The sequence below is a fragment of the Alosa alosa genome, chromosome 16 (genome assembly GCF_017589495.1).
Source record: "Alosa alosa isolate M-15738 ecotype Scorff River chromosome 16, AALO_Geno_1.1, whole genome shotgun sequence".
Classification (NCBI taxonomy): Eukaryota; Metazoa; Chordata; class Actinopteri; order Clupeiformes; family Clupeidae; genus Alosa; species Alosa alosa.
The window spans coordinates 27,590,372-27,600,371 of record NC_063204.1 but is presented as its reverse complement, the minus strand read 5'-3'; the positions used below and the strand labels follow the sequence as shown (position 1 = coordinate 27,600,371).

At 45.4% G+C, this 10,000-nt stretch overlaps 1 protein-coding gene across 1 annotated transcript in view; it reads right to left on the bottom strand.

The window, feature by feature from the left end:
* prex2 (phosphatidylinositol-3,4,5-trisphosphate-dependent Rac exchange factor 2) overlaps window positions 1-10,000 on the bottom strand; it is a gene marked incomplete in the record, with an annotated part of 130,928 nt that overhangs the window by 21,977 nt on the left and 98,951 nt on the right. The window contains 2 exon segments of the mRNA XM_048266370.1: window positions 7,605-7,719; window positions 9,572-9,715. Coding sequence (XP_048122327.1) covers window positions 7,605-7,719; window positions 9,572-9,715 — 259 coding nt within the window.

Genomic DNA, 10,000 nt, shown 5'->3' with positions numbered 1-10,000 from the left:
ACCCTGACACCCGTGTCCCCTAAATCAAGCTCATCAAGCAAATTGGAGCAATTAAGCCATTTGTGGTGCAGGAGCCATTAAAGGCAGGAAATGAAGAGGCTGCAGTTTTCAGGAGCCCTTCTGAACACACACACACACACACACACACACACACACACACACACACACACACACACACACACACACACACACACACACACACACACACACACACACACACACACACAGACCACCAGCTGGGGTGGGTCAGAGGCAGGGCCAGCCAAGGTCGGTCTTTCCGGGGGATTGATACTTCTGCAACTGCTCTCTCTGGCCACGCACGAGTTTCTGCGCGGGAGACGCTCCGTTGAGATCCTTCCCTTACGCTGTGTATTTGTGATGTATCGCTATGTTCTTACGAGTGGCATATTTTCACAACAGCAACGCAACAAATGACCTTCATTAGTTTTGAGTTTGTTTTGATTGGTTCCTGCTCAGGCCGAGGCTGGCTTGTGCGTCACGATCGGGCTGCACCGGCCGACTGGTCGCTGTGTTTATGACTGGGAAGTGGTCTCATAAATCAGCCCGTGTCCACCGACCGTGGCCTCTCGTCTTTGACTCCTTTGAACACAAGACCACTCAGCCAACTCCTCTAACCCTGACACTAGTGTAGAGGCTAAGGAGCCAGTCAGAGACGTTGTGGGTTCAATTCCAAGCTGACACTGTGGTGTCCTTGAGCAAGTCACATGACACCAAGTTGCTCCGGGAAGACTGGTAATAATTGACGTCTGAAAGTCATTGAAATAAATGCACAAAAAAATAAATTACATAAACAATCTTGTTTCAGGCAGAGTGGACATGAGACTGTTGTTTTGATTCTCTAGAAAATGAAAGCCCCCCAGGCTAACTCAATGAAAGCCGCTAACTGGTTTTACTGTTCTGCAGATTCCCTTTGGGACGAGACAGTGTGGATTGCTCAGGTGTTTCCAGCTGTTAGGAGCATCTGCCCTAATCTGCACACACAAGCAGTTGCCCCAGTGCAAGCGAAGTGTGCAAAGACCAGCACCCAGCCCCATGAATCATATGTGTCATCCCTCTCAGTAACACCCTCCAGTGCTAAGGTGCCGTTTACACAACGCCGGTTTTTGTGAAACCGGTGAGGTTTTGTTAACGGGTCACGACTCTAGAGGAGAGAGCGATCAATCCCAATCAAATGGTCTCAGACAAGGGTGAGGGTGGCTGCCTCTGGCTGCTCTCAAGGGAGTCTCTCTCTGCCTCACAAGACTATCTATACTGTATCTGTAGAGATAGCGGTTTTAATATCATTCTGGAAGAATATTATGCAATGAGGAAACGAGTTGAATAGGTATCCATCAATCAATCAATCAATCAATCAATCAATCAATCTATCTATCTATCTATCTATCTATCTGAAAAGACAGTGAAAGTACAAGCTCAGCTTAAATGTAGAAAGAAGATGAACCATAACAGAGCTCCAACAGACAAAATATTTACCACATTTGTCCTATGTCTGGAAAAAAACCAACAACAACAAACACCTGACATCCAACAGCTTGGTACCTAGCTCAGGGTGTCGCTGCATTTGCCTTGGCTGTGAGGCGACATCCAGACCAGAGCAATGTAACCCACACAGCAGCAGTTTCTGGCTCGGATCTTAGAACTACTCAGCAGTAATGCAAGAGCTCTGATCCGAGCTTTTGTAGTGTAATGTTGGGGAAATGAAAGATGAACGAAGGAAGAAGAAACAGCAACAACAAGTGATGAGTCATAGCTTTGTGTAGGCTTGCCAAACATTATGAGGCTATTGTAATTTCCATTGAAAACAAAGTGGTTGACATCTATGGTTCTGTCTTTCCGAAGGATGTAACCAGATCTGTTATTGTCTTGGGCAAGAGGAGGAAACCTCAGTGGGAATAATCACAGTGAAATGAGTGCTAAAGTATAAGTATAAGTATATATACTCTTAAAGTATAAGCATAAGTATAAGCATAAGTATATATACTCTTAAAAGTATAAGTATAAGTATAAGTATAAGTATATATACTCTTAAAGTATAAGTATAAGTATAAGTATAAGTATAAGTATAAGTATAAGTATAAGTATAAGCATAAGTATATATACTCTTTTGATCCCGTGAGGGAAATCTGATCTCTGCATTTATCCCAATCCGTGAATTAGTGAAACACACTCAGCACACAGTAAACATACAGTGAGGTGAAGCACACACTAATCCCGGCGCAGTGAGCTGCCTGCAACAACAGCGGCGCTCGGGGAGCAGTGAGGGGTTAGGTGGCTTGCTCAAGGGCAATTCAGCCGTGCCTACTGGTCGGGGTTCGATACGGCAACCCTCCGGTTACAAGTCCGAAGCGCTAACCAGTAGGCCACGGCTGCCCAAAGGCCCTGTGGGGTATTAATAACAGTAAATAAGCTGTCAGTATTGATGGATTAATGATGGTCAAGTCTACTGCATCTGCAGTGAAAACCAGGCTTCTTACTGGCAGTTATGGTCAAGCTGGCTGAAAAGCTGTGATTCAGTTCACATCTATTTCATCTCAATCTACACCCGGGCAGCCCAAATTTCCCTCACAGGATCAAAAGAGTATATATACACTTATATTTATACCTGAAAACCATACCAATACCACCAAATTGTATAGCTTCCTGCTAACTGTGATCCTTTAATTCCCAGAATGCTCTCTTCTCTTCTGTCTCAACAGCCTTATCTTGCTCATACTCCCTATCTCTCACTTGCTGCACCCTCTCTGTCTTACATCTAGATTCTATTTCCTGTTCCCTACTTTTCTTTTTAACTTTTCCCTCCTTTTCTGATCCCCTCTTTCTCTCCTGAGACCTGGAGATAAGAACATGTGATTACCAGCTGTTGCTGAGCGCTGCTGTTTCTCACCATGTGAGAGTGAGAGAAAGACAGATAGAGAGAGATGAGAAAGGAAGAGAGAGAGAGATAGAGAGAGAGTGTGTGTGTGTGTGTGTGTGGGGTGGCGGGGGTTGTTGGAGGAGAGAGGATTTGCACTGAGCAATCCGTGTCTGCATCTGACAATAATGCCAGATCGTCGAGAACATTTCAAACTGCCACCACACTGTCGTTCTACAGAGCCATCTGAGGAACCCTCGACACAAATGCCACAATCTGAGATGCTGTTGTTTGGATACCCAGATCAAACAAGAACACTGGCATCTTTTGAACCGATGAAATTCATAGCAACTTGTTTTTGTGAGATGTTTGTGTACATCACCCAGCGCTGTATAAGACCTGACATTTGTTTGTGATTTGCAGATGGTTTACAGTCGTGGATGACTTCAATTACCTCATCAGTCATCATGGTTTTACTCAAAGCAGACCTTGGAATGTGTGAATGTGTGTGTGTGTGTGTGTGTGTGTGTGTGTGAGTGTGTAAGAGAGAGAGAGAGAGAGAGAGAGAGAAAGAGAGAGAGACAGACAATGAACAGCTGGGAAATCTCAGTCAAGCCACACATTGGTCTCCAATATGGCTAAATTTACAACTCCTTCCCAAATTTATCCTGGCACAGACTTCAAAGCAAGGAAGACGCAACGGAGACAGACGGATGAGAAATTGTGGTCACACCGAAAGCCCTGTCCCTTCTAAGAGATTTTAAATCACTTAACCGCATGTGCTTAGATCTGACACAGACATTCATGAGGCCTGGGTAATTTTATCTGGAAATGGAGCATCTGTGTGTCAATATGAGTCAAATGCATATGACAACTACAAGGCTAAAAGCTGAACTGAGATGGATACTTTTTTGACTGACACAGCACAGTGTATCAGCATTGATTGTTAGTGTCATCAAACACCCACCTCAAAGTAGCACACAAGCCATGCAACCCCATTAAAACATGTTTGGTTCTCTCCTCCTAGTCCTTCACTGAAATATCTATCAGAGAGTGAGGAACCATCTCGGGCGGGATGGGGGGGGGGTCACATTAAAGCACCTCTGGCACACTGACTATGTGACCTCCTGCTCCTCTCTGTTGATTTAGCGCTCATGTGGAGTCTGGGGTGAGACCACAGTGGAATGTGCGATACGGAACGTGCTATCGGTCAGTCTCTGGCCACAGCCCAGGCATGGAGAAAGAAACCACAACTCCAGTGGCCCGGCTCCAAGGAAGGGAGGAGGCATGGTGTAGTGTGGTGCGGTGTGGTGCTACACTCAGGCCAAAGGGTATACACACACACACACACACAGTCACAGTCATCACACACACACACACAGACACACACACACACACACACACACACACACACACACACAGTCACAGTCATCACACACACACACACACAGACACAGTCACAGTCATCACACACACACACACAGACACACACAGTCACAGTCATCACACACACACGCACAGACACAGTCATCACACACACACACACACACACACACACATCACGCACACACACGCACGCACGCATGCACACACACACACACACACACACACACACACGCAAATACACTAACATACTGTACAAACACATGAACACACACACACACACACACAGTGGGGCTGCAGATGTACTACAGATAAACTAACCACTGTAAAAACCCATGCTGAGGCTCTCAAATAGACTTGCATCCCCACAATCATTTTGTACAAGAATATCCTAGAGCCAGAGATCCGTGTGATCTCAGATGAGGCCGATAAAGGGGACACGTTGAAGGTTCCATAGCAAAGTGAACAAATGGCACCAGTGGCGCTCCAGAAGTGAATGCAGGAGCACAGACACAATATGCTGTGAGGAAGGCACATAAGTTATGGCTTCAGTATGGAGAGAGAGATACTGCCTCCCCTCTTTCCCTCTCTCTTTCTCTGAGCTCCCCCTCCATCACTCTGTCCTCTCAGATGTTACCTCTCCCCCATCATCTTGCTGTCCTTTCTGCCTCATTTTCTCCCTCCCCCTCCTATCCCTCTCTCTCCACCTCTACTCCTCCATCTCTCTTCCTCCCTCTCTCCTCACTTCTCTCTCCTGTCTCTCTCTCCACCTCTTTCTCTACCTCTCCACCTCCCCCTCTCTCCTCCCTGCATGGGGTTTGCAGCGACACATCTGCTCAGCATTATTCCAGCATTACTCCAGGAGGCTCTGCTGTCCATTCAATTACTCCTCATGTGTTCAATTCAGTTACTCCTCATCTGTTAGGGTCATTCACAGCAGCGGCTCCGCCGCCAAAAAAATCCCGCGCTTCCAATGACTCAGCTGAATCGCTCCTTACACAGTACGGAGCCCCACAACAACAACAACAGAAAGAAGAGTGCAAGAAGAACGACAGTGCTAGAGCTGGACACAGCTCTCAGAGAACACTTAAGAACAACAGAATTCCACACACTCGTCTAGAGCTGGACACAGCTCTCAGGGAACACTTAAGAAGCAGCTTCACACTTTCCCGCCAGTCCAAGGGGAGAACACTGTGTCTCTGTGTGTGTGTGTGTGTGTGTGTGTGTGTGTGTGTGTGTGTGTGTGTGTGTGTGTGGGTGTGTGTAGGTGTGTGTTTGTGTGTGTGTGTGTGTGTGTGTCTGTCTGTCTGTCTCCGTGTGTGTGTACAGTATGTGTGTCTGATTTCCCAATTGGCATTAGACTGTGAGTCTCACTCTGTAGGGCTTTGTCCTTGGCCGTATTTTAATTGGACCCATGACATTTTGGAGGCTGCGCCGCTTGCCCCAGAGTCCGCCTCCTGCTTTTCCCTGCCACCGCACAGTCGATACAAACCACTCGGCCACTGTATTAAATGCCAATACGATCACTCAGTCTAAGATACAGCTACCGCAACGCAGTCGTAAAAAGCGTGAAGGGGAGGGATCAAGTTATTAAGAGGGGTGTTGTTTGACTCTTTGGAAAATGCCAGCCTTTTATTCTGTGCACACTGCAGCGCTGCATGGAATGCCAGTCAGCAATCCTGGGAGGGTGTTTCAGCTGGCAGCCAGAAGCAAAATGGCGCTTGCAAATTACGCGGATAGATTTCCTGTAAATGAACCTCCCGTCGTTCTCCCCTTGCGTCTCCTCATGAGGCATGGCCCACTGTTCTTCCTACTGATAGGGGACACACATGGCCATCCGAAGCTTCTATAAATCGCCTCTTTCCATGATATATTCTCTTTTATTAATACAGTGGACTTGGCTTATGATCAGGCACTGTAAATGATTATCTGCGAAATTGGCTCCAGATGTTTGAATCATATGCCATCCATGAAATGATCTGGCAAAAGAATCATAGCCATGGCTAATGGATACAAAAAAGCATTTCACTCAGCACAAAATTATTAATTTCTATAGAGCACTGCATACTGATAAAGATAATGTATATCTTCCTTGTAATGGAAGTGATTTCGGATAAAAGCTTCTGATAAATAAATAAATGTAAATGTAAGCATGAATGAATCTCTACAGACCCACACTTAAGTGATTACATTTTATGATACTGTCTTACAGATTCTATTCAGCAATTAAATAAACTGCACCTTTTGTACTATTTTAATATGAGACTTTTGAAACACAGAGCGCCATGTTTCTCATCGCAGTCTCATTGCTCCTCTTTACTGATATCAGAATTCAGAATTCATCCCACTGCTTATAGATGTAACACGCGAAACAGGAAATCACTGTTGAGGGGAACAATCAGTTTCCGGAGATCTCTCTCTCGATAGGTTCAGAGACTCATCTGTCTGTGTGTGTGCCTCCATCCCATTCATTTCAATCTCATCTTCAGAGAGCATGACGCACACATAGGCTCAGGCTAGAGGCAATTACCACCAGACTGACTGACTTTGAAGCTTCGCCTCAGTTTCCTGTCTCTCCCCCTGAAAGTATCTTTGCTTTTAATATAAACACGATTGATATTCTGGCGGTGCATTGCCTGGATGACACTCGTGGTCTGTCCCTCTCACGACACCGACAGACACAATGCAAAGATGCGTTAAAACGCTTCAGTTTTCAAAACCCATTTCATTGTTTGGGCCTTTCCTACAGGAGGTTTGATAAGCCCGTAATAAGATTCCTTAGAATTTCCATCTCATTAGACAGGCATTTTCAACCAATCAGAAAGGGCAATAGGATTCTAAAGGGCTGTGTCATAGTGGAATAGAATCTCAGGCAAGGGGATGAACGGATGCAGGCCAGAACTGGGCCAGATCTGCTTCAAAGTACACTGCATTCTGGGACAGCACTTCAGTAGGTGTGTACTTGCTGGCTGTGATCTCCACTCAGCTCCATCACTTTGCCTCCTGAGTCTGTTCTCATCCTGCAGCACACAGGCACCCAGCGGCGTCCCTCCCCTCTACCCTGACAGGGCCCCTCTATTCCTTCTATTCTGGCTGGAAATGCTCCCGGTACCGCGTGCCGCCTAACAGCCGGGCAGCAGCCACAGAAAGATGCTTAACACAACACTCACAAATGCAGATGCATAGAGATGCAACAGCACACACGTGCACACACACATACACACACAATCGTCATGTGTCTTTTTTCTCAATATATCCCCCTCTCTCTCTCTCTCTCACTCACACACACACACACGCACACGCACACACACAAAAACACACATACGCACACACACAGAGGTAAACATACCTAAGTCTTTTGTAGTACTGCTTGACCTTCTCCAGAGACTGTGTGTTGATCTGGGCTTGGTATTCCTCCACTGAGACGCTATCCCGGTAGTAGTAGCCTTCCATGCTCTCCAGAGCTGTGTGCAGGACAGACAGCGGACATGTTAGAGGTCCTCACTTTCTGCCACAGAGCTGGAGGTACCATGTAATTACCGCATAATTAACTAATTAGCACAAGATTCCTCCGCCGTGAGGGCCTGTAGTTACAAGATTAACAGTATTCATTTACCTGGGAAGTATATCATATTCCAGGCCCCTAATTACCAACTATATAATGACCCTTAGGCCAAATACAGTGAAGTGGGTTCCATTACATCAAAGCAGCTCTAACATTCCATTATATGCTTTTGGGAGAGTGGAAATGTAAATATACACATCATTATAATTTCATGCACTGCTGATAGCATTGCCCCTATGTACATAAAGAGCGGTATAAATGTTCACTACAAGTTGCCATGTTAGCCGTTTCTAATAGAGGAAGCCAGTGATGGTTTTTGCAACAGTCAGGAAAGAAATCAAAGCATGAGCACGGCCCTTAATTATCTCACACGGATGGAATGACTCCACACTGTACAGCCTTCTCTTTTGATGTTGACATGAAAAATAACGCTGCTACGGGCATAAATTCAGCTCTATAGTAAATTGTTCCTAAAAAGAAAACCTTGAGGTTACATATTCTCCAGAACTACACAAACTTTAAGTGAAGCAAACATGCAAGTTTTGTCAATTTAACAGCTTTGCAAAATTTGACACATTTCCTGACCCAATTTGTTCCTATTTATCTCACTGTCTCTTTTCCTACCATTCCTACCATTACTTTGTATTGCGTATTGCTTGTGATTCCGAAAACCATGTTATCAGTTTTCAGCAAATAGTTTTGAATCGACTCAGGCAGCCATTTTGCTCTTGTGTTACTGTTAGTTTAGTATCAGTCACCCAGTATTTCCACTGACTGGAGAGTGTAGGAGAAGACAGGACTTCCAGATATCCCATTTAAATCCACACGGCGAGTGTCAGAGGCACTTAATGTGCTGTCTCTAATTCACACTACAAAGGCCACTCTCATCTAATCTGGCTCAGGATTGGACTGCTGCTCCTCCTCCTCGTGTGTGTGTGTGTGTGTGTGTGTGTGTGTGTGTGTGTGTGTGAGTCCCTCTGCTACTTTACACACACACACACACACACACAGTCGCTATCTGTCTCACACAGACACACACAAAACATTCTCAGTCTCACTCTCACGAACATTCACAGTCCCTCACATAAACTTCATTTTCATTCTCTTTCTCAAACACTCAAACACACACACACATGCACTCACTACTCCCTGTCATTAATATTTGAGGCAGTGGTGTGTGAAGGAATTTGAGAGCATAGATAATGGATCAGACCTACCAGTCTGCACAATGAGAGAAAATGGCCTTAGTGTATCTCTGTGTGTGTGTGTGTGTGTCTGAGTGTGTGTGTGTGTGTTTCTGCCTTAGCTCAGCCGTGTAGGTCCTCCTGTAACTCCTGTAGGTGCTTTATAAACTGCAACATGAAGCAGAACTGTGTAGAGGCTGAGACTCCTCTCCCACTTCACTGTACACTGAACATCAACTCTTACATACAGGAAACCTATGACTTCTTTGCCCTATATCTATCTGTGCTAACATAAAGTATACTGTGTGTGTGTGTGTGTGTGTGTGTGTGTGTGAGTGTGTGTGTGTGTGTGTGTGCGTGTGTGTTAGTGTGCATGTATGTGTGTGTGTTTGTGTGCGTGTATGTGTGTGTGTTTGTGTGCGTGTATGTGTGTGCATGTATGTGTGTGTGTTTGTGTGTGTGTGTATGTGTGTGTGTGTGTGTGTTGCATTGTACATGCACGTATTCACACAAACCCTCTCCAACCCAGCTCACCAAGCTCCAGCGTTCCCCGCTGCTGTAGCCTACCTTGGGTGAAGAGGACGGGGAAGATCTTGACGCCTCCCCCGCTCCTGAGCCTGAGGGGCAGCTGCTCGAAGTAGAAGCCCTCCAGGTAGAAGCAGACCTTCAGGGCCTGCCGCGTCCCCTCCACCTGGTAAGAGATGGGCGTGTCTGCAGGGGGAGAGGAGAGGTGGAGCGCAGAGAGGACGAGAGACAAGCTTATCAATTCAAGTCGGGAGAAAAAGAATGCCATGTACTCAATAGCATCCATATAATGTATGTATTGCAGTAAAAGCATGCTAAAATATACATGCATAACATTTACTATATTAAATAATTTAGCATAATATACTATGATCATATATAATTCATGATACAGTACAATAAATATATCATATAAATATTTACTGTGTTTTTAAATAATGCCCTTTTGCTGAGGCTATGTTATCAGTAAAT